Consider the following 26,082-nt stretch of genomic DNA (forward strand, 5'->3'; position numbering starts at 1 on the left):
GCAAAGTAAAGTTTTTTTAATCAACATACATTTGTGTTTTTCATGATGAGAATTGCACAAGTTATACAATCTGAGAAATTAAGATACAAAACAATTATCTTTCATATTTATTTACAAGATCCACAGGACACTCTTCTGCATAATGTCAAATATTTGATTAACAATTAAAACGTTTCCATCAACAAAGCAGCTTACATGTTTTGACCCTTCCACTTCTAAAATGAAAGCGAACACATCGCATCACACAATCGTACTGATTCACAATCAACGTCATGACACTCGCACTATGTACAGCAAATATAAATCTATTATAAACAGTATGTATTGCTAATAAAACCCATTGCAAATATAAGGAAAAATCAATCTTGAATCCCTGATCTATAGAAAAAAGTAATATAAGAATATAATATGATTTAAGTGGTATTAGGCACTGATACATAAGTAACACCTTTGGTAGTATAAGTCATGGCAGCACCACAGTTCTGCTCCGAGGCTTCAGAAACAGCCACTGACTTCCAGCTTAGCATTTCCACTTTTTAATACATTCTAGATGATTAGAATGTATTAAAAGATGATTTAATATCAGGAGAACATTTACATTATAATCTGATACTCCTGATACTGGTTGACAGATCAATTGGCAGTACAATATTGCAGCAGAAAGCATTTTCTCTTGTTGCCTCTAAAATACATTCTAGTTCACAGTTATAATCAAAAGGTTTTCAATCATAACTGGATGTATTAGCTGACCTGATGTCAGGTCCTACAATCTATTGTATACAATCCATTAGTTCTGTTTTGTTTATTTCCTTCGCCAAGGATGTCTTTTGTGAGTTTGTTTTTATTTGTTTGTCTGTTGATCAGCAGGAAGAAACCACTTGCCTGATTGTCATAAAGCTTGGTGTAGCATCGGCCAAGGAATAACCTGTTACATTTCTGAGCTGATCAGATTTTTTCTTACCAATGGAAATGACCTTGGCAGAGGTCAGCTCTCTCTCAGCTTTCTAGTTTATTTGAGTTCTACAGACCTAAAAAGTAATAAGCCTATAATAATCACATTTACATTCTTTTAAATTATGTATTGTATCGACCAGAAAAATCATGGATTATGTAAAGATTCAAATTAGTATGAAAAAAAAAGCTTTAAGGTAACTGCAACAGATCACAGCTGCTTTTCATTTTCTTCGTACTACTGTAAACCCATTTCAAGGACACTTTTAAGGGCTATTTCGTACAGATAGGACCACCCTTGCCTATATTTCAAATTAAGAAGTTAAAAAAACAAGACATTTCATTGCTCTCATGTTTCTCCTGTAAACATGTGTTAAAATATCCGACTTGATTGTGTCAGAACTAATAAGGGTTTAAGATGCAAAGGGTGCAGTTGAGAAACTCAAAATGGTCAACTTGTTTCCCGGACGATCAGAGTGGTGTTGTCGTGTCAGTGTGGCATAGCGGTACTGGCGCCTGCGACCATCTCTTTCTCACAGATGAACGGCCAGTACATGGTGCAGGGAGCGTCGTACCAGCTGCGGATCGCTACCCGTTCCATCACTTGTGTTTTCACAATGTAGCCACAGTCCTCGTTGATGTGGTTGTTGGGCTCGCCATCCTCCCAAAAACTAGTATGTAGAAAGAAAACAAGACAAAAATCACTCTGGTCAACGATATATTAAAAGGAATCCATAAACACAACCAGTTAAACGGCTCTGCTCTGACGCTACCATTGTATTTCTACGGAGAGAGCGGCAAACTCGATTGGATCAGAGGACAGCCGTCTTTAGCGGCGCAAGTTAGCAGGAAGGTAACCATAAAACAAAACCATCTAGCTGTTTTCATCACACGGCTCTGTGCACAACTTTACAGAATACATGAATGCAGCGGAAGTTGTTAAATTGCTGTTTAAAAGTCATTTGTCTTTTTTAAAGCAATGTTGAAAGAAGAGATGTGGAAATGTGCAGTACTTCATTGTTCCCGTCAGGCAGTGCCCATGAAGAAAAAAACACATAGTAATTCCACAGAATTTAACACAAATCTATCCAGAAAAGCTGTCAGCAGAAAAACATAAAAGCGGCAGACGCATGAAAAGTGGCTCAAGATTGAAGGAAAAAGGTTATATATTACACAGATTCGAGCCAGAAAAACACGAGGAAGAAAAAAGAAACATCTCAGCAGGAAAGGAGGATGTTAGGGGCCGAAAGAGGTATGATAAAAGGTTAGTCATTTTCAAAATGAGGAAGAGAAATCAGATGATTATTAAAAAACATGTTGAGTTGGCACAAAGAAAATCAACACTGGTCCAAGACATAATAGAAGATTAAGATGGCTTTGCATTTTAAAGCAAAATGGTTTCCTTCCACACTCTGACAGATTTGTTTTCCATTGAACAGTCAGAGGTCAGGGTCACATGCAGTGCAGCCCCCTGCAGCAGTTACATAACGCTCCTCAGAGCTGCTGTTTGCAGTCAGCAGGCGGACACGATCCTGGCCTCCCTACAGCTGCTACCTCACTTCGGACATTAAGAACCTTTAAGACTGCACCACACTGTTACATCGGAATTATGTCAAGAGTCAGTAAAGATAATAGATAAATACCTAAAATAATGTTGGGAGAGAAACACCTTCTTGCATGGACTTTGGGATTGTAGTCATTGCAGACCATTTACATGCACAAAAACGAACAAAACACAATACAGGAAAGAGAAAACCCCCAAAAGCATAATAGGGCCCCTTTAGAAAGAAAAAAGAAATACAATGTGCATTTCCATGGGAATCTTCCAGTACTATTTTCCCCAACAAACTGACATTTTAAAAAGAATAAACTGGTATCTGCATGAATTTAAGGCACAATGACTAGGGTTTGTCCTTTATTAAGAAAAGTTAGAAGTTATGTAACTAACTTTGTTTTCCAAACTTTTTTTGGAGTCCAGGAACTTTACTTCCTTTTTTAGAATATTTTCCCTCCCAAAATGTCCTGACCCTGAAGGGATGATTTTCAAGTGAAACAGGAAAATCTTCTACTTCCCCTTTCCTGTCCACCATAACAACCACAGTAACTGTGCAGATTGCAGGCCACACAAACTGCTCCAAAGTGCGTAGGCATGCGAGAGGTCAGTGCTCAGCAGAGGTCCAATGGTCCGTTAATCTGATTGTGGTTGTTTGTCTTAGTTTGTGTGTATCACAGACTGTGGATCCAGAAGGAGAACTCAAAGGTTGGGCTCTGATCAACTGCTAATCATGCCTCCATGTATCCACTACTGGGTATATGCAGGAATCCTGAAGTCAAATGTAATACCTTGTAAGACCTTCTTTAAGACCCTTTCCATATATTTTAAGACCTCATCGCCACTTAGAGTTTTAACCGGTTACATTGGCGACACACTTTACCTCACATTGACTATATACAGTATTGATCGTCCTTCCTCCTTATCTTCCAACCATTTGGACGCAGACTTGCATTGCATTGTTTAACAACCGGCGTAAACTGACCATCGCGCTATCAAGCAGTGAGCGTGCGATGTCCTGTTCAGATGACGTCAAATCCAACGGGATGCCATACATAAACTACACAGAATCACACTACACATCTATGCAATGATTACATTCAGGCAGACTGTAGAATACAACCTCTTTGGACAATTGATATACTTATTGAAAACTTTTAATACTTTTGAAGACCCCGCGGACACCCTACAGAGCCTCAATCTTCAACATGTGTCAAGGCTACATATCACATCCTGCCACGTCTTTTATAACAACTCTTCAACTTTGAATTACGCTTTTGTGTATTTTGCACACTTAATTTGAAATGTATTTTATTTTTTACGTCATGCTTATTCAACTCCTTATGTCCCTCTAGTAAAGCGGATAAGCACAACAATTGTGCATTTTATGAGAAAAGCATGAAATTTCTAGCATAGTTAGTGCAAGGTTTATTTTCAGATGTGGAGGGAAGTCAGATTTGACCTGTGAGGACCGTGAGAGGTCAAATCCAAGATGGCCGCCAGTCTCTCGGGTCAAATGTTCAAACACGCTTAATTTTGGAACCAAACATTGTAGAAAAACATTTAAGGTGTCATATCCAACTAAATTAGGGATGCCCAATCATTTGGCGATACTTTTGAGATTGCCAGAATTCATGAAAATGCATTTAGGTGAAGATAAAGGTAGAAATTGACCAAAAATAAGCTGTCAAAATTGCAAATTATTTATCGTGTGTGTGTGCTGGTGGCAGATGTGGCGCAGTTATGTATTGTGTATATCCATGCTTCAACTAACTGGATATAGATGCATTCTCTGTATAGTTCTATGTTTTCTTGAGCCATACAGGTAAATCAATCCTGGATAATTATATGTAGCTTATGGTCCCGCCTTACCAATGATATCAACTTATCATCAGCTAGATAAATGACATCAAAGTAACAGTCAAATCCAAGATGTCCGCCAGTCCGCTGTGTTTAATGTCCACGTCTTTTTTAATTTTGGAACCAAACGATGTAGAAAATAATTGAAGGTGTCATTTCCAACTGAATTGGACAAGGACAAGGTAGACATTTAACAAAAATAAGCTCAGGTCAGGGTGGCTCTTCCACCAAGTAAGTGACACCTCTGCCATCAGCCTACACAATTGTGCCACCAGCAGCCCTAAAGACAAAGGTCTTCAGTGCGCCGGCTGTATAAGGTCCTGTGAGACCTCCCAACCTCCTGACTGCTGCAGCTGCCAAAGAAGGTATGCATGGCTCAGCAAAGTCAAGACAGCTGTTGAAAGGTCTACCATGGATGGCTGGATATCGTGGTCTGCCTACCATGCTGATGCGCACCAAGCTGTCATCCCACCTGCAGCAATAACCGCACTATTGCCTCTGTTTCTTGACAATGCACACTCAGTGGCAATGATATGTCACTCCATGGACATCGTCAAGGCAGCAGTTCAGCATGTGAACCCAGGTCAGATTCCTGTCCTTGCAGCTGACCAACCACTGTATGCTCTTGCTAAGGAAGTCCAGTGGACCTGACCAGCCACTTATGGAGAGGATCACTTTGTGATCAAGTTCGGTGGTCTACACATTGAGATAGCCATGTTGAAGTGGCTGGGAGACTGTCTGGAAGACAGTGGCAGGACGAACACCCTGGTACAGGCTGACATTGCAAGTTCCGGAACAGCAAATTCCTTCATACATGCCAGCCATGTCACCAAGACCCGCCATGCGCACCAGCTCACAGCTGCAAGCCTTTACAGTGAAGACTGCACACCTGATGACTCTAATGCCATGCAACCTGATAGTCCGCCTTTTGAGGAGTGGTGCATACAGCGAGCAAAGGCCAGTGTCCACTTTGACTACTGGATAAAGACCCTGTCATTGGAGCTTCTCTTGCTGCGGTACATCAGGTCACTTCGTAAAGGTAACTTCCAGCTGTACGTGGAATCCCTGACACAGATCATGCCCTGGATGTTTGCCCTAGATCACACACACTACTCCAGATGGCTTTCCGTACACATCCGTGACATGATGACTCTCGCTGAAAAACATCCACATGTCCTAGCAGAATTCAAGTCTGGACATTTTGTGTTGCACAAAACCAGCAACAAGTTCTCTGCCATGGCACTCGACCAGTGCCATGAGCAGAACAATGCAATGGTGAAAGGTTCGGGTGGGGCTATTGGACTGACTGGCAATCCAGGAGCACTTAGACGCTGGATGGTAGCAGGGCCAGAAATGTCCAGGATCACTACAGAGTTTGAGAAACAGCATAGTGCTAGTGACACTGGGCACCGTCATCACGACCAGCAACCTGGTGTACAAGCAGCATTTCTGAAGGAAGTTAAAGCACTGGTGACAGTGCTGGAAGAGATGGGAAATCCATTCCTAGAACACAGCCAAGATTTACTAGTCATTGACACAAGGGACATCATGGACATCAAAGTGGCTGAAACTGTGAGAAGGATCGAGACCCTTGGTGAGGAGCAGTACACCATGTTTGTGAAAGAGAGGCTAGAACAGTGTACAACACCTGTCACACAAACACTTCCAAAGAACAAGTTGCCACTGTTCAGTAGGCCGCCGGTCAAGATTAAGTTGAAACAAAAGGCACAGCTTGCAGCACTGAAGAGTGACTGTGGTCTCTTTTTGAGTCTGTACATCTCCTGGCAAACACGAGATGGAGACATCGATAATTTATTCTCCCATGAAAACCAGGGATCCCCACCAGCTCTGTCAACTGGAGGCAAAATTCGGATTGAGGTTAAAGCAGATCTACTTCGCTGCCTAGAATCAGATCGTTACGTACTCCCCTCCTTGTTTTCTTTCTGCTGCGCAGGTGCATCGAAGTGACGGAGCGGCTCTACCTGTTGCTGCCTGCGATCTACGGAGGCCTGCTCGTCGCGAAGAGACGGAGCGGCTCCACCTGTTTGCTGCCTGCGATCTGCGATCTACGTAGGCCTGCTCCCACCTGTAGAGTACGGCTGCACTGGAGAGGTTTTTACCCCGGAGTCGTCGCGGAGAGACGGAGTGGATCCACGCTTCGGGCTTGGCCTGCTTCCACCGGGCGTGTGCTGCTGTGCGGAGGAGGATTTTACCACGGCTGGGGCCTGCTTTCCACCTGTCCTGGTTCTGCTGTTGCAGAGGCCTGCTTTCACCCCGGGGATACCACGCTGCTGCTTTCGCCTGTCCTTTGCTGCTGTGCTGATTTTGCTCCAGGAACATCGCGGATACTGTGTGCTGGTCTGGGAAAATGGCCCATATCGGGATTCTGCTGTGCCTGTTAACTGTTTTGGACTATGAGAAGATCTCTAGTCATTCTGAGGAGTCTACTGGATTCAGGTCTGTTCTGCCACCCGCAGTGGGCATCCCCTGCAAAGGTTCGGATGTGTTACACAAACAATTACCGGTTGCCTTGTCACAGTCAATCTGCTCGACAAAATATGTTTGTCTTTTTTGTTTTCCTGCGATGATGGTTCTTCAGGACTGCTTCTTAATCTCTAATCACACTCTCGCAGACTTTTCCGGTGATTCTAAAGTAGATAACAATGTATGTGTGTCGCTTAAGAGGAAAAGATGCCTGGTTTTGTTGTTGTTATTACTGTCAGGAAATGTACAACCTAACCCTGGTCCGCCCAGTAGTAGTAGTCAGATCGCTACTCCTGCTGATTTTAAAGCTAGATCTGGGTTGGGTTTCATCCACTTGAATGTGCGCAGTCTGTTAGGTAAACTAGATTTTATCCGCATTTGGGCAAGCTCGACTGACGCTGACGTCATTGTTTTATCAGAAACATGGCTAAACAAATCTATTTTGGCCTCTGACATTGCCTTAAATGGTTATAATGTGTATCGTACCGACCGGCCTAATAAAGGTGGTGGCGTTGCCATTTATGTTAAGAATAAGTTCAGTGTAACCGCAGTAGTTTCCAAATCTATCAGTAAGCAATTTGAATTTTTAGCCTTAAATATAGAAGTGGCAAAGGGTCAACAGGTCATAGTCGTGGGCTGTTACAGACCCCCCTCAGCTGTCAAAGACTCCTTGTCTTCGCTAGAAAATCTTTTATCGCAACTAGACTACAAGGAAATAGTGCTACTTGGAGATTTTAACTGGGACTGGTTAACTACAGTGTCAGAGGATTTTAAAAACCTTTGTATCTCTTTAAATGTTACTCAGATTGTTGACAGTCCTACTCGCCCTAATATTAAGTCCCCAAATAAATCCTCCCTAATTGATCTCATTCTAACTAATATTCCCTATAAATACTCAGCTGTGGGAGTATTTGCGAATGATCCGAGTGACCACTGTGTTGTAGCCACAATTAGGGACACTAAGGTTCAAAAGGTTACACCTCGTATTATCATCAAGAGAGACAAAAAACATTTTGTGGAGCAGGGTTTTGTACATGATCTGTTTGGGTTTGATTGGGGAAAAATCGGTGTCAGGACATAAAGGTGTTTTTATGTAACAATGACATCCTGTCTAAACATCAGTCAGGCTTCAGAAAGCAACATAGCACCATCACTGCCACAATGAAAGTGATAAATGATATTACGAGTATTTTAGATAATAAGCAGAGTTGTGCAGCTCTATTTGTTGACCTATCCAAAGCTTTTGATACCGTCGATCATCGCATTTTGAAGCAGAGGCTGGTCAGTATTGGCATATCCAGCCATGCAGTTGGGTGGTTTGTAAACTACCTCTCTGAAAGGTCCCAATGTGTTCAGTTTGATGGGCTGTCTTCTGAGTGGTTAAACATCACTAATGGTGTTCCACAAGGTTCAGTTTTAGGTCCGCTATTATTCTCTATCTATATTAATAGTTTAGGTGAAAATGTCGAAGGAGCAACTTTAAATTTGTATGCGGACGATACCGTTATGTACTGTGCAGGTCCCTCGATTAAATTACAGGCTGTTTTTAACATTATTCAGGCTGTTTTTAACATTATTCAGGCTCAGCTCTCTGAGCTTAAGCTTCTTTTAAATGTGGATAAAACCAAGGTAATGCTCTTTTCTAAAGCTAAAGCTAAAAATACACCAGAGACTGCTTTGGATATTGTAACTACGCAAGGAATACAACTTGAAGTGGTTACCGGTTACAAATACTTGGGTATCTGGCTTGATGACTGTCTCACTTTTAAATTTCATGTAAATAACCTGCTTAAAAAGCTGAAGGTTAGGCTAGGTTTCTTTTACAGAAATAAGTTCTGCTTCTCGCTTGAGGCCAGGAAAAGGTTAGTCACTGTGACCTTTTTACCTGTGCTGGACTATGGGGATTTGTTATATATGAATGCACCTGCCAATTACCTGAGCAAGTTAGATGCTGCGTATCACAGTGCACTAGGGGTGTAACGGTTCACAAACATTTCGGTTCGGTACGTACCTCGGTTTTTTGGTCACGGTTCGGTTCGGTACGTTTTCGGTACAGCAGAATTTTTTTTCACAAAACAAAACATATATATATATTTTTTTATTATTATTATTAACCTGTGAATAATGTATTCACTCAAATAAATACAAAATATAATAAAATAAACATTAAGGTGCAGCATTTCGATGAACTGAAATAATCTGTATTTGAACTTTACTGTACTAGTACTCACAAAACATAAACTATTAGTTTTGGGTTTTTAATTATTATTAAACTGTGAATATTCACTCAAATAAATACAACATATAATAAAATGAACATTAAGGTGCAGCATGTCGATGAACTGAAATAATCTGTATTTGAACTGAACTGTACTAGCACCTAAGCAGCCAGTTTGACATTAGGACTTGCTTGTCATTGTATTTTCATGTTGTTTAAAGAAAAATTAACTTGTCCACATTGCTGCCGAAAGGGCAGATCTGCTGGCACTACCAATGTCTCCTGCTGTGGAGAACACCCTCTCTAGGGACAGAGGTAGCAGATACAGCCAGGTAGCGCTTTGCTAACATGGCAACATAAGGATATTTGGCGTTTGTAATAGCTTTGGCTCGGTCTGAACTTTCTGCGAGTGATGGAGGCTTAAATGCTAGTGGGAGTTGGGTTTGCACTTCAGTCATTTTTGACTGAAGTGCTCAACTGAGCTCAACTGTATCTGCGTTCGCCATTTCGACAGTTCCTCAAATTACTGACTACATTTGAACGCATCCCTCTGACCAGCTCTCATAGTATGCCTCTCATCCAATGAAATGACTTGCTCGCTCTATGACGCGTTGAACCCAATGTGAGCAAATTACTCTGAATGCTGCGACGCAGCACCTGAGATTACTTCCAAAAAGTTGTTCACGTTCTCAATTTTTTACGTTTAACGTTATATTCGTTCGGTACACTTCGGTACACACCTGTACCGAACCGAAGGGCCCGTACCGAATAATTTCGGTACGGGTACGTGTACCGTTACACCCCTACAGTGCACTGAGATTTTTGACAAATTGTAAAGCACTTACGCATCACTGTACACTGTATACCAAGGCGGTTTTGCCATCACTTACTGTACGGAGGCTCAGTCACTGTTACTTTTTCATTTACAAAGCCATGTTGGATAAACTACCATCTTATATCTGCTCCCTGATCTCTCGGCGAATTGAAAGTACTTATTGCCTGAGATCGCATGTTGTGGTTTTATTAAATGTGCCAAGTGCTAGGACTGTCTTAGGGAAGAAAGATTTTAGATGTGCAGCTCCACTAACATGGAACAGTCTGCAAAAATAATGGAAAATTACCAAGCTAGTACCACTACATGTTTTTAAAGCTCGGTTGGATGCTACAAAATCAGATGCTGTTGGTACCTGTACATGTGATTATATATGTAAATTGTAATCCCTGTACATTTTGCTGTATGATGTCCTTTTGTTGTTCTGTTGTTTATGTTTTTATTAGGGCCGGGACTCGATTAAAAAAATTAATCTAATTAATTAGAGGCTTTGTAATTAATTAATCGAAATTAATCGCATTTTTAATCGCATATACATATTTGACCTAAGAACAGTGAGAAGCAATTTTTTTTCACATGGATTTTAGTATACCATTAGGCGCATTCACACCGCAGTACTTTTCCCACAAAGGTTCATGAGAATTTAGTTCATGAGAACTCTTTGAACCTGGGGGAGGATTAGGCAAATGAAGCCGCTGACGTCACTTCTTCTTCTTCTGCTTTGGGTTTACTGGCAGGCCGCAAACCACTTCACGGCGTATACTGCCGCCCAAAGTCCCCGGCCGGAAGTCCCCGGAGTTGGGGACTGGCTTCAGTAGAAGCTGCTGGGAGTCCCAGCAGCCTTCCGAGTAAATCGCCAGAACGCCGACACCTCCTCATCTCCACCGCTCCCATGTTTTATTTTGTGTTGCCATAAGTTAGTCTCTCTGCGTTTCTGCGCTGGGCTAATGCTAATAATGCTAATGCGAGGATAATAAAATGGCGGCTTCACAAAACTTTTTGGGAGTTTTACGGGGCGTGGTTTGCAATCCGCCCAGCCAATCAGAAATATAGCTCTTTTCTCACAAGAGAGCCGCACGAAAGTCCCTGCTCTCTAGCAGCTCTCTGCTCTCTAGCAGGGACTTTCGTGGGGGTAAAAAGGTTCTCATGAACTAATTTTAGTACCGGCTCTTTTTGGTGTGAACGCGATAAAAGAGGCTAACGTCCACGCTAGCTTCCACGCTAGCTGCTATATGTTTTTGCATTGAGGTGATACTTGAGGCTTGATGTGCTGCGGTGATATGCGAATTACTTTTTGCATAATTTGCACACAACCGTGCTCTTATCGACGCTTCCATCCGTCCGTTTTTTAAAACAACATTTCCCACTGTTGTTCACTGTGGTTTGTTGTTGTCTGAAGTCATGAACGTTAGTTGGTGCTCCAGTATAATCGGTACGCCTGAAACTCATCCAGTGAGAAACGTTCCGCGGTGCAAAAATAAGTGCGATTAAAATGCGTTAATTTTTTTAACGCGTTAATTTTTGTGTAATTAATTAATCTTAATTAACGCGTTAAAGTCCCGGCCCTAGTTTTTATGTCTTCTTGTGGAACCTACTGCTGCAGGTCTCCCTTGAAAAAGAGATCATTGATCTCAATGGGATTTTACCTGGATAAATAAAGGTTTTGAATTGAATTGAGATCTGCTTGAAAACAGTAGTGTACCTATGGCTGATGCAACAATTTTCGATGGTGCAGCTGTGGTTCAAATGTTAAATCCTGGAACATCAAGAACATTTCAAGAGTATGGAGATAGAGTGTTTGCACCATACATCTCTGCTCAACCTGAGAAAAGCAGCCGCATTGACCTTGTCTGGGATGTATACCTACCTGCCAGCCTGAAATCCTCAACCAGACAAAAGAGGGGAAAGGGCATCAGGAAAAGGGTGGCTCCTTCTACTGTGATGCCAAAGAACTGGAAGGACTTTCTTCGATGCGATGAGAAGAAAACCGACTTGTTTGCTTTCCTGTCTCGCAGAGTTGTTCATCTTCTTCTCGCAGAGGGCAAGGAACTGTATGCAACAGATGGAAGTGGAGTCCTCTGCTCTCCTGCTGAGTCTTACTTAGCCTGCCTTGCCCCGTGTTCTCAAGAGGAGGCAGACACTCGTCTACTTCTGCATGTGGCAGATGCTGTGCAAAAGGGGTGTAAGAAGGTGACCATACGTACAGTTGATACCGATGTGGTGGTACTGGCTGTGGCTTCATTCAGCAAAATAGCTCCAGATGAGCTGTGGGTTGCCTTTGGTGTTGGATCAAGCTTTCACTACATAGCTGTTCATGAAATTGTTGCCACAATGAATCCACCAAAGTGTCTGACTCTCCCAGTCCTTCACCCTTTCACCGGGTGTGACACCGTCTCTGCCTTCGCTGGCAGAGGGAAGAAGACTGCCTGGGAAACGTGGAAGTCTTTCCCAGAGGTGACTGGTGCTTTCAATTAACTCCTATGCATGCCAAGTGAGGTCAGTGAATGATCAATGTTACTGCTGGAGCGATTTGTGGTGCTGATGTACGACCGAACCAGTGAGAGCATGGAGGTGAATGATGCCAGGAAACAGCTCTTCACACAGAAGTCTAGATCTCTAGAGAACATTCCTCCAACCCAGGCAGCACTGAAGCAGCACATCAAGCACACTTGCTACCAGGCCAACTGTTGGAACCAGGCATTGGTCCTGGATCCAGAGATGCCAGAGCCGTCTGACTGGGGCTGGACAGAGGAAACAACTGGGTGGCAGCCACTTTGGACCACTCTACCTGAAGCATCAAAATCGTGCCATGAATTGATCCACTGTCGCTGCCAGAAAGGGTGCACTGGACGATGAAGTGCACTGCACTGTGTTTCTGTTCTGGAGACTGTTAGATTTAGATCTGTATTATTATCATCATTAAAAAAGACTAGCACCATGGGTCTAATATTTTGTATTATTATCCCTATAGTTTCAAAATTGAAGCACATTTCACTATATTGCATAGGTCGAATCCAAAAGTTTTTAATGTAATTTGACCTTGTCCTTGATCTAAATTAATTGTCTTTAATTCTGGCGATCTCAAAAGTATCATCAGATGAATGGGCATCCCCAATTTAGGTGGAAATGACACATTAAATGACACATTATTTTCTACATCGTTTGGTTCCAAGATTTAGAAAAACGTGGACATTAAACTCAGAAGACTGGCGGCCATCTTGGATTTGACTGTTACTTTGATGTCATGTATCTAGCTCAGGGGAGATTCCCAGTTGATCGTGAGATGTGTCTAAAAATAGAACAACAATATTCTGTTTTATCGTTAATGTCCTATAACATAATCTTCCTGTGCCAGAATAATGCACTTGAACACATCAAAGCTTTGTGATTGGCCGGCGTGACCCCATGTGTCGGGGCGTGGCTGGTGGGCAGTGGGCAGTGCACTAGTTCGCTAACGTTGTCCGTGTCAACAGGAGTGACAGTCCGCACACACACAAGACCGCAATTATGGCAGAAGCAAAACATATATCATTTTCACTCCGAGTGGGGGGATGATTATTTTTGTATCTATTCCAATTCAAAGTCCATCTGTCTCATCTGCAATGCGAGCGTGGCTTTATCGAAGAAGGGTAATTTAGGAGCGGCATTTCAAAACAGTGCACAAACGCTACGAGACGGAATTCCCTCCTAATTCTGCCCTACGCTCCCAAAAGGGGAGGAGCCTGAAAGGACAGCTAAATGCACAGCAGTCAATTTCCACCAGGCCCAACAACAAGAGCAAGGCTGCTACCAGAGCATCTTATCGTGTCAGTCACGTTCTTGCGAAACACATGAAGTCTTTCAAAGATGGCGAAGTTGTGAAAGAAGCATTCCTGGAGGCTGCCGACGCGTAATAAAAATAACAGTAGCATTTCAACAGGTTTTTGATATGATAAAAACTCAAGTTAGATACCGTTATTAATCAGCTGTAAGTTTGAGTTTGTTTGAACTTATTCATTATAATTATTGTACAAAATGGTATACGAATGCAAACTTAAATTGATTATAGTCTATTATCAATTATTATTACTAGTGTTGCTTGCATCCTATTTTAAAAAAGGCATTTATTTTTATAATCTACTAAAATGCAACAAAAAAAGGGTTTGATTCTATTAATTTTGTCTTTTTTATTGCACTTTGGCAGCAGATTCCTGTGTAGCTTCAGATCTGAGTTGTCTTATTAGTAAGCCTAATTTATACTTTTGTAGCAACACTATTTTTATATAATGGCAAAGAAAGGGTTCAGAGTATTTTCTTTTTTTCCTGTGTCATATGTGGCAGCACTGTTCAATGTTTCTTGAAAACATTACCCACTGTAGTGTGACGTGTAAATAAACTCCAACTCTGTATCCACAACACTGTTGTGTAACTTCAGTTAAATACTTGTATGTGTGTAGATTAGAAAGAGGTAAGATAAAGGATCTGCAGTATTTTATGAAGTATTAATCGTACAAAGATCAGTTTAATACAAGTAGAAGTGTGTATTTACCTGGTTGTCAGTAGGCTGTCAGTAATGGCTACGCCTCTCTATTTGGACTGGTAGATCTCGGCAGACTGGTAACTTTAAAAGTAACTCTCGGTTCAAAAAAGGTTGGGCACCCCTGACACACACACACACACACACACACACACACACACACACACACACACACACACACACACACACACACACACACACACACACACACACACACACACACACACACACACACACACACACACACACACACACACACACACACACACACACACACACACACACACACACACACACACACACACACACACACACACACACACACACACACACACACACACACACACACACACACACACACACACACACACACACACACACACACACACACACCAATTTTCAACAGCTTATTTTTTTTTTTTAATTCTGGTAACCTCAAAAGTATCACTAAATGATTGGGCATCCCTAATTTAGTTGGATATGACACCTTAAATGTTTTTCTACATCGTTTGGTTCCAAAATTAAAAAAGACGTGGACATTAAACACAGCGGACTGGCGGCCAGCTTGGATTTTACTGTTACTTTGATGTCATTTATCTAGCTGATGATACGTTGATATCATTGGTAAGGCGGGACTATAAGCTACATATAATTATCCAGGATTGATTTACCTGTATGGCTCAAGAAAACATAGAACTCTACAGAGAATGCATCTATACCCAGTTAGTTGAAGCATGGATATACACAATACATAACTGCGCCACATCTGCCACCAGCACACACACACGATAAATAATTTGCAATTTTGCAAATTTCAACTGATTGACAGCTTATTTTTGGTCAATTTCTACCTTTATCTTCACCTAAATGCATTTTCTTGAATTCTGGCGATCTCAAAAGTATCACCAAATGATTGGGCATCCCTAATTTAGTTGGATATGACACCTTAAATGTTTGTCTACAATGTTTGGTTCCAAAATGAAGCGTGTTTGAACATTTGACCCGAGAGACTGGCGGCCATCTTGGATTTGACCTCTCACGGTCCTCACGGGTCAAATCTGACTTCCCTCCACATCTGAAAATAAACCTTATGGTATGCACTAACTATGCTAGAAATGTCATGCTTTTCTCATAAAATGCACAATTGTTATAATATGAGATTATCCGCTGTACTACTCATGCTATATTAAAGTATAAACACTGACCAATTGATTAATATATGATATCTGTATTCACAGCATGTACTTTGACTATTGTTTAGAAATCTACCAACAAGAAGGTTTAAAGATGTTTTGTTTTTTATTCAATGCGTAGCGATGTTTCCAGATGTTCGTGAAGGCTGAGTCTAGATTACAAGGGTGTCCAAACTACGGCCCGGGGCCCAACTGCAGCTAATTCTAAAAGTATAATGGAAGATGGCCCATACAAGAAACTTGTGCTTGTCTTATATTGTACTAGATATATATGTACAAATATATTACACAGTAGTTATCAAAGACCACTTTTCAAATAAATTCAGTAAATCAAAAGACAAAAAACATGTTCAAACAAATCTTATAAAAAAGCTTAATAACTTATTTACATAACAAGCTTGAAATATATCCTTCATATTTCCCCTTATTGTAAAAAATCTGAGGCTTCTGTTTTGAGGAATGGGCTGTCAACACTTTTTGTAAAAAATAAATGAAACCGTCTGGAGAGCTGTGTTCAAGTATCAAGCATGCATCACCTACATTTGATTGATTTGACCAACTTATAACTTAATTTATGAGGAAATATACCTCACCTCGAGTGAGGGGCAAGCCCTTGGAATATTTTTCTGTATGTGGCTGTTACGGTGTGTGCAGGAAGCAGGACCCAAATGCAGATTAAAGTGTCAAAAATATCTCCTTTATTTCAAGGCTATACTAGAAACAAAGACAGAACAGAACACTCACCGAAGACCAAGTCATAACACAAGACGAACCGACAAAGACAGACAGAAAAACTAGAACTTAAATACACACAAGACTAATTATACAAACAAGACACAGGTGAGGAGGGAGGAGAAAACACAGGGACACCAGGTGCACACAATCGGGTAATAAGACACACCAGGGAAACTAACGACAGGGAACCACAGACAGATCTAAAGACAAAACACAACGCAGACAGAAAACCAAAAACAGATCGAGACAAGACAAAACACAACACAGACAGAAACAGGCAAGACAGGAGGTGAAGACCTTTCAAAATAAAACATGAAACAAAAGACAGAAAAAGACAAGACAAAATACAATAAAGACAGATCTTGACAGTGGCCCTCAGTGAAAAAAGTTTCGACACCCCTGGTCTAGAATTTAAAACCAGATTATTAACGGGAAAAAAACCAAGAACTCTGCATTTAATCTAATGGCGCATTTCCACTACAGCGCGGAGCTCGCTTTAAGCGTGCCGTGCCCGGCTCGTTTTTGGTTGCGTTTCCACCGTTTAGTAAAAACCATGAATTAATGCTTTGACAAGTCTGCAGACAGACGGCAGGCGAAAAACCTTTTTTAAATGCGTGTTTTCTAAATGGAGATCGGCTAAGCTAACGCAGTTTATGCTCTGACTCACAACAACGGCCTATACAGACATAAATAAACCAGCGACTGTATTCGCCATGACACAGACAGTCTGTGGTTTGTACTTGTTTAACTTTTGTCTAGTTTCTGAACAGATATGAAGAACTGTGAGCTCTGAGGGCTAACAGCTAACGGCTTATGTTGTTTTTCTGGGGCTCTCATTGAAGATGACGTCACGGCTCCGCCTACACTGCGTTACTATAGTTACTGCCCCAGCTACTAAACTGTAATGGAAACGCAGCATAAAGTGAGCCTGGCCTAATAAGGCTTAACGAGGCCTAGCCATACCGAACGAGGCAGAGCGAGGCCCTGTAGTGGAAATACATCAGAGTAAATGAGCGTGACATTGAGTTTAAACATGTATCCATGAAAGAGGACTAAACACTGACGTTTTTAGACAGTAGAGATGAATACTAGAAAGTGGCAAAATTACTTTAGAAGAGAGCTTTCAGGAATTGATGGATATGTGGGGGAGTACCTCTGCTGCAGCACTGGTCACCTTAACAGAAGCTAGTCCTTTGCACGATTGATGATTTTACTGACACTTACAATCACTGTAGTGGAGCTAATTTATCTCAAGTAAACCCCAGGAACCAATGAAAAAGGTTTTGACCTACCCTCCGACCAGCTGGGTGCCATCCACCCATTTCCATGTATCCTCCGTGTGCTCGTCACTGATCCCAAACCAGAAGGCATTCCAATGACCTCTGGGAAGAAGACTCCACAGAAACGTCTGAGAAGAAACACACACAAGGAGATGTTGAAATAGTTCCCACACCAAGGGTTCAGATGAGGTGCCGGTCCCTTCTTCAAGATCAACACTGTTTATATATGTACAATTATATTCAAGGAACACATTCCTTTATTGTGTTTCTATGTTAGAGAGACAACTCATCCATATCTTTAATATATCACCAGACAGGATGTTGATAGAGGAGGTGTTTTTTTAGACTTGTGATATTATAGTATATTTATCGTATCGCAACATATCCCAAAAAAGAAATGCAAAATACTTGTAAGAGCATCAAATGTGAATTTATACGCCCCCCTAAAAATATGAATGAAAATAGTCCCAAACAAATGTACTAAAGTTTTAGTAATTTAAGAAACCTTAAGAAAATAAAAAAATACATTTGTGAAGAGTTTGAATTAACATTGTTGGAAACATCGAGCTTGGAGCTGAGAGCCACAGACAGAAAGTCAAAAAGTTCTTAGAGACCGGTTAACACATTGATGTTTTTTTGGGGGGATTGTAAGATATGTAAAGATTAACACGATCCTTTAACCTTCAATGCCATGGTGTTTTATCCCGTAAGCAAAATGTAATGGCGTTCCTCAGGACCCTTGGCAGTGTTGTGACCGTGCAGCTCTACCTGCTCCTCTGCTGTGTGGATGATGGCCAGGTGAGCTCCTTTGCTCTGGCAGAATGACTGGCTCTCGGGCCAATCCCTTGTGGTTCTCGAGATGAAGTAACAGCTGCTGTTGAAGAGATGCCAGTCCACGGGGCAGACGAAAGGGGCCTTTGTTGTCGGTTGGATCACCTCAGGAGCTGATGAGAAAGAGAGAGATTAGGTATCAAGGAAGCAGAACAAATGCACACTTCTATAATAGTAATCCGATAGAATGTGCCAAAGTTTTACAGGAATGAGACTTATTGACACCTATGGAGCCATATGAAGCACAGCACAAGTTCTTTCAGGAAGACTGGGTATATATTCATTCACCCCGCAGCTGTCAGCTCATCACGGGTGTTCTCTTTAACCTATTGCATTTCACCTCAATCTCCAGCAGTGTTGGGGTCGTTACTCAAAAAAAAGAATGTATTACTCATTACTTTAAAAAAAAAAAAAGTAATATAGTACTTTACTTCTTTACTCTCTTCATATAGTTACATTCATCTTTACATTACTTTTGCGTTACTCAGCAACAGCCTATAGCTAAAACTTAAAACTTAGGCCTACATGTGAATACATAACACAAGTTAATAACGGTGAAAATTCTAGTTCGGAGTCAAAACTTTAAAATGGTTTTCCACTCTCCTGCAGTCAGCTGTGATTTTAGGTGTTCATGCTGCCGCCTCCACCTCATCCACCTCCTTTCATTGCATCCAGTGCCAGGAGAGCTAATCTAAAGACCTCATCACACCTCCTCTTCATCCCTTCTCCTCATCAAATCCAGATCTTCAACATCCCCACAAGTGTCTAGACCAAGTGTCTAGACCCGGGGTTCCTATATGCTCACGGCTGAATTTCCCCCTTTAGATATACGATTTCATGATCGGGGTCTATGACTTTTAACATTTATCATATGTCACATGTGTCAATAAATGTTCTTTAAACCAAAAAATGAAGTCTTTCCTGATGGAACTACCTTTAGTGTACGTCTTGGTAACCAGTTTGGCCAGCAGCTCGTCCTTCTCTTTCTGCAGCTGGTTTTTCTCCTGCTCCAGTTTGCTGATGGAGGCGGTGAGAGCCGACACGTTTGCGCCCTGCGTCTGCTTCTGCACCTCTGAGGTCGCCTCATCCCCGCCCTGCAGCTTGTTCTTATCTGTGGAACATATGGAATGATGGACTGTTGGTTCATACGTATAGTTCATGTAATCAATTCACTTTAAGGAAGGATTTTAGAAGAAAGTTCACACCCAACAAGACTACGGATGTATGTTCCTAATTGGGGTGTTTAAGGCCAGCCACCAGGAATTATGGGTAGGTGGACAATCTTTTCTAAATATGGCCATTATTCAACGTTCAAGAACACTGTCCAGATAAATGATTTCTACTGTACCAAAAGTGTAAAAAGTCAACAACTATTGTAAATATATAATACTAGTAACAGTTAGTCCTTTTACTTTGTCAATGTCCTCTGAAAGCTATTGAAAAAACACACACACTATTTAATTGATAAATGAGTGCATTTAAAAAAATTATAATATTTACTTTTATTAAAAAATATCTTAGCATTTGTAGTTTATATTAAAAGCTACTTGGAGCTAGTATTAGGGTGTTTATCAGGATTACAATGACCTCTCGAATACATATGTTATATTGCTGTGAAAACATCTCCTTCAACAGCTGTATTGGTTTAAGTTTCTTGACAAAAAGCTTTATTTTTGCAAGATTGCAAGCATTGAATCCTATCTTGATGAAGTTATCTATTCTTAGTTATACTCTTTTTTACTAAATATAGATTGAAAGCATCATAGAGTATTTTAATCATATGCAACCTCCGTTAACGTCTGGTTTTTAGCGGGACTATGAAGCCGCAGACAGCTAACACTAACTGAGTTATACTTTCCCTTAAACTTTCTACCTAATGGATGAGAAAAAATGAAGTTAAAGTGAAGTTAAAATGTGTTTTCTTTATCCCCTGAAATGCGTTTTTCACCAAAAAGTCTTACATTTTAATTGTATATTCTTAGAAAATGTACTCTCAAATCGGGAAAATTATCCAAATAAAAAAGTAATCTATGTATTTGATCTAGTATAATTGTTTTAATTCATCTACAGCACTTGTATCACTTTGAAAATGTCCACTTCAGACTTCTTATCACTTCACCCTGAAGTCTCACTCTGGCCTTCTGACTATTTCAACATAACAAGCAAACACGCACACACGCTTTACTGTATGTGTAAAAACAAATCAGGGATACATTGGGCAAATGTTCCTGAAAAATCAATGTTGCAAGGCTCCAACCACTGGATCCTCTTTTATCTTTCCTGAAACTGCTCATTCTGCAATTTTTAACTCACTGCTTCTGCTTTGTTTTCATCACAAGCGTGTCACAAAATTGTATTTTGTATTATCTTCCTGACTAGTATCCTGAAATGTTTGCTGGTGCTGTTAGATTGTCAACAGTTATCAAACAACTGTGTTGACAGTTAATGTGGTAGAAGTATAGGAGTATACCCTCAACATTATTACATTAAATAAATATGACGTTAATACAAAGGAACTAAAATGGTGTTTCCTTGGTAAAAGGAATGCAGAAAAAGCGAAATAAATTTTTTTTACTCCTCATAGCTCTCAAATTAGTAAACAAACGTATTCTTGCTTACTAGATTAGCATGAATACTTACTAGCGTATACAAATATGTGGAAATGATCATAGTTGAGAGATATAAAACACAACATGACATAAATATGAAACAAATATTTGTAGGCTTTGAACAGAAAAGGGATCACAAAACGATGTATGTTCTTTTCCTAACCAGCATTAAGATGGCATTTGCTACCACATAAAAACGTTTGCCTATTTTAAAGTTTTCAAACGTGCATCACTTTTTTTCTGTGTTTAATTAGCACTTGGATATCTTTAATGGCACATTACAGCTTCTAAATGTTGAAGTCTCCTCTGTGTTCAGCAAAAATCTCCACAGGGTTTCTTTCTAATGTATTGTTTTAACTTTAATACACACAGCAATAACATAAATAGTGTGTGTGTACTCACAGTGTGCCGTGACGGCTATGATGGAGATGAGTAGGATGGCACACAGCGTGGCCAGGCACATGGTGGCGAGGCGGTAGGGCACGGGGCCGCTCGGCCTGGGGAGTACTCTGACTGGGGACACTGGGTGAGCTGGGAAAACACATTGGGAAAAAAGAAAACAATAACTTTCCATTCATGTTAAGGATAGGGAGTTAAAGAGGTCACACTTCTACATGTTTCATAAATGATTTCAAGTCCTTTTTGCTGTCCCTTAGAAAAATACAATCTTGTAACCTGTCTATAAAGATTTACAATGATATTTCCAAATGGTTATTATTTTAAGTAAGCTTAATGTCTCTTAAAGGTTTTTGTGCCTTTATGCTTTTTCTTTCCCCCTGGCTCTTATTGGATGTATTATTTATGTTTTTTGTCTTATTGTGAATTAATGTCATTTTAATGTATTTTTTTCTTTGCACTTATGTTGATAACTTGACGATATCCTCACCGAGCTTTTGTATGTTCTATATATGTTCAATAAAATAAAAAAAAATAAAAAAAACAGGTCATAATTAACTTTGGAGTTTTGATTTTATATTAAAACATCTCCTTCAAACAACTGTATCCCTTCAAGTTTCTCTCCAAAAAGTACATTTTAGAGCATGAAAGCACTTTAGTGTAAGTTGTATGACACTTCTGGCTGCTAACGCTAATAGCTCTTCTCCTGCAGAATTCAAAACAAATGTGTTGTTCACAATGTAGCATATCAAGGAAAAAGGAGGGGGTGCAATAATGAGTTTAGGAGTTTACTGCATCCCAAACATATTTTCCATAACTCTTAGGACGCTGTTAGTCACTAGCTCTGACAGTCGTATGGTACTCGTTATACAACTTTTAAATCCAACCAGGCTCTGTGAATATAACTAAAATCTCAATGCATTGTCAGTAAAACTATTGTACAGTCAATTTACATTTCTGCACTTGATTCCAAAAAGATACAGTCCCTATCATTATATCTGCAGCTGAACACTGTTAATCAATGCACATTACACTTTACCAATTATGCCCCCAACTTCACTCCCAGTATCACAAATGTTAGATGGACTTCTTAAGTGACAAAACTAAATATCTCATAATGTTTATTTGTAAAAAAATTATGAAACCATCAAATATATATGTTGTAATCTTTGCAGCAATGTTTAAAACACAATATCTCCGGGATAACACATCAACCCTTCACTACATACAGCTCTGAAAAAACTTAAGAGACCACTGCAGCATTATCAGTTTCTCTGGTTTTACTTTTTATAAGTATGTGTTTGAGTACAATGAAACATGTTTTATTTTATTTTATAAACTGCTGACAAATGTCTCTGTGTTCGAATTCAACAGACACTGGAATGGAATGGTCTCTTAATTTTTTCCAGAGCCGTATGACTGTGTTGTTGCACTAAGAGCTCGTACAGCTGTAGCACATTAAATCAACTATACACAATCCAACAAAAAATGCTTCTTTCGCTTTTTCATATCAACTAACGCTCAAAATAATGTATTCAAACGAATTGTATTACACAGAGGAATTCCCGCATGCTCTGTTCAGACTTGTCAAAAACAAACATGTCAGAACGTTTTCCAAGATGTTGCAAAACTGGCTGAACTCAAATAAACAAATCAAGCAAACAGCAGTGAGGGAAATAAAGCCCCAGGTGGATTGATTTATTCCCACACTGATTCAAGGGTGTGTCCTTATAGCTAATGCTGCTAGGATGTCACTTACAGCAATGCATCAATTGAAATTCATGATATTTAGTAAATTCAGAAAAAGCAAGCATTTTTGTATATATCCATGTTGAATTTCTACCATGAGCATTCGTTTGGCCTTTCACCAAAGAACCCTTCTTTGTTTTAGATATTGATTTATTTTAACTATTTTTAATGCCAGGGAACTTACAAGGAAAAGCTTACAACCAAATGCTGAAGAGGTTTATTATTCAACAAGTTCAACATCTCAATTAAGCATGTTATAATATAAATGTCGGAATAATAATAATAATAATAATACATTGCATTTCAAAGCGCTTTGAAATGCAATGTATTATTATTATTATTATAAGCAGTGAAACACTGAAACTAAATGACCGCTAGAGGAAAAGTCAATGACTGTCAGAGCAGAGGGTTCATCCTCCAGGGATCATAAATATGACGATGAATAGGATTCTTCTACATTTTTATAATCTAAATCTTGTTTTTAGCCTGTTTTGTTGAGTTAAGGTTTAATTTGACACCGTTGCGTATGCTTGGTATACTTTCATGTTATACAATTGTAATTCTTGCTCTTGTTTTGTAAAGCAACTTTTGTATTCTTAAGTCTTTACAGATGAGTGAACAACTGAGTTTTAGCACTGTGTTTTGATTTGTTAGGTGATCCAGTATGTTCTTCCTTAGCAGCAAGCAATAACTGTGAGAAAGCTCCTTTATAGTGAAAACACATCAGTTAGATTAAACAATGAAAGTTTCATCCTTACCACCGAGTTCCACATCTGGCCTGCGGTTCAGATCGTCGTAAGCCCCGTCATCGTCTATCAGTTTGGAGTACATCCCCTCACGGGCCAGGGAGATCCCGGCAGTCGACATTATATTTACGTTTTCAATTAAAAACTACAACGTTTCAATGTGGGGTTTAAAAAAAACAGGCTCTGAGTCAGTGATCTCCTCTCCTCTCTCTGTTTCAATTGTTTTTAAAACTGTCCCTGGCGTCTCACTGGAGTGAAGCCATGAGTCAAGCACCGCAGCTCAGACGATTTCCGGTCATCCATTTCAAAATAAAAGCCCAGATGATTCAAAAGCGCTGAGGTTTTTGAAACATTTTACTAATGTTAAAGGTGGGGTAGGTAAGTTTCAGAAACCGGCTCGAGATACACTTTTTGTTATATTCCATGGAATGCTCTTAACATCCCGATAGCAATGAATATCTTAAGTGCTTTGACAAAAAATCCATTAAAAATGTCATCTGTGGAAGCCGTAATACTGTAAAAAGCACGACCAATCCGTTTAGCCGGCCCGGCTAAACGGATTGGATTGCCGCCCTGTCTGTCAGCCTTCCATCTCGTGCACGCACAAATGTATCTCGTGCCGTCATTCGGCGTGCATTGCAGCAGTACTTCAATGACTCGCCAGCAACAGGCGGCCACTTTCACCAGTCTGCTGACGTCATGTGCGCGTTCATGTGTGTTGGAGGAGGTGCTCTGTAAGGAAGTCTGAAGAAAGGGGCGGATTCTTTTCGGCTGTGTACTTTCAAATTTTAGTGCACTCGAGCCGGTTTCTGAAACTTACCTACCCCACCTTTAAAGGAATGCTCCACTCATTAGATAATTAATCAAAACTTCAGTATTTACCATACCCTGAAGAAATCAGCGATATTCCCCGGTAAATAATGATTTTATAGCTCTTTTTTATCAAAACCTGTATATTCCGTCAGGCCGCTGCCATTTTGCCCATTTTCGGTAGTCACGTGATGGTCGTGACGTCATCCATGCGTTCACTTTGTAAACACACGAAAACATGGCATAGTATTTGAGTTCGGACTAGTCAGCCGAGGAAGAAGTTTTGAGCAATATGAAGAGATTGGATGGGGGAATTCAGCCATACAGGTTCGAGCCTACTTAGTACTACTTAGTAGATACAATTATTTTGATTACTAGATATGTATGCATGTAGTACCACCCTTGCTAGCGATTCCCTCTCTAGTTTAGCATACTCAGCCTCGTTGTCCCTGGCCCTAGAACCACGATTTGATGGGGCCGGAAAAACTGGGGGGAAATACCCACTAGCCGGTACTACGCTATATGGAAAGGCCACCAAAAACTGGCCTGGCCTGGACGATAAAGGACGTTTAAACGGGGCTACCCGCTGCAATGGAAATGCGCCATAACATACCTTATTCTTACTCCGAGCACTACTTCTGGTCCTCCGTCGCTTCACACTTGCAGAGGGCGATTTCTCAACTGGCCGAACTGGTGTCCTGGTCGGTGATGACACCAGAAAGACCGATGGTACTGCATCTCCATTAAGTAATGGTTGTTCAATAAATCCCATGTTATGTTTTATCATACTCTCAGAGTAGTCGTCCGGAAACTTGAAATGTTCGCTGCATACATGCGCCTGTGGATCTTTCGGTTCGGGCCGGCCACATTTCGCTAGCCACTGCCTCCGAACGTACTTCCTACGCTTACCTTTTGGCAACAGATGGAACCGAGCATTCCGTGGATTGTTCCTATCAGAATTGTGACAATGTTTCGCGATACAATGAGGCATATTTGAAGAGAGTAACTACAGTAAATAACATGAACATCAACGTGTCCTCGAAACCAAACACATGGTTTACGTCACGTCCGGTTAAATGGCGCCGCCCACAGTGTTGATGTTATTTCGGTAATTAATCAGTTTAAAATCACTGATAATGTCATCGGATTAAAAAAAAAAGACTGGCAGAGACTGGTCTGTTTTATCGGATGATAATTATTTAAAAATGAGTGTCATGAGCATACTATTCCTTTAAGTAGGTCAATTGCAATGTAAAACTTTGATACAATGGTGTTTTAATTTTACGAGGCCATATTAGTTGTATTATTACTGGATTTATG

At 40.4% G+C, this 26,082-nt stretch overlaps 1 protein-coding gene across 2 annotated transcripts; it reads right to left on the minus strand.

The window, feature by feature from the left end:
* Positions 1 to 24,285, minus strand: LOC117545375 (CD209 antigen-like protein C). 2 transcript variants are annotated; one of them, XM_034215121.1, is made up of 6 exons: positions 23,965 to 24,285; positions 21,464 to 21,574; positions 19,387 to 19,563; positions 18,390 to 18,565; positions 17,634 to 17,749; positions 1 to 1,622 (listed from the first exon to the last, which is right to left on the minus strand). In XM_034215121.1, exons 1-6 carry the CDS (start codon positions 24,071 to 24,073, stop codon positions 1,442 to 1,444), a joined length of 870 nt encoding a protein of 289 aa, XP_034071012.1. In that variant the 5' UTR covers positions 24,074 to 24,285; the 3' UTR covers positions 1 to 1,441. The 2 variants fall into 2 exon arrangements, with proteins under 2 accessions (XP_034071012.1, XP_034071010.1); XM_034215119.1 differs by having other exon boundaries at positions 21,464 to 21,592; positions 23,965 to 24,279.
* Positions 24,286 to 26,082: the final 1,797 nt, after the last annotated feature.

Source organism: Gymnodraco acuticeps, unplaced genomic scaffold (genome assembly GCF_902827175.1).
Source record: "Gymnodraco acuticeps unplaced genomic scaffold, fGymAcu1.1, whole genome shotgun sequence".
In the NCBI taxonomy this organism is placed as follows: domain Eukaryota; kingdom Metazoa; phylum Chordata; class Actinopteri; order Perciformes; family Bathydraconidae; genus Gymnodraco; species Gymnodraco acuticeps.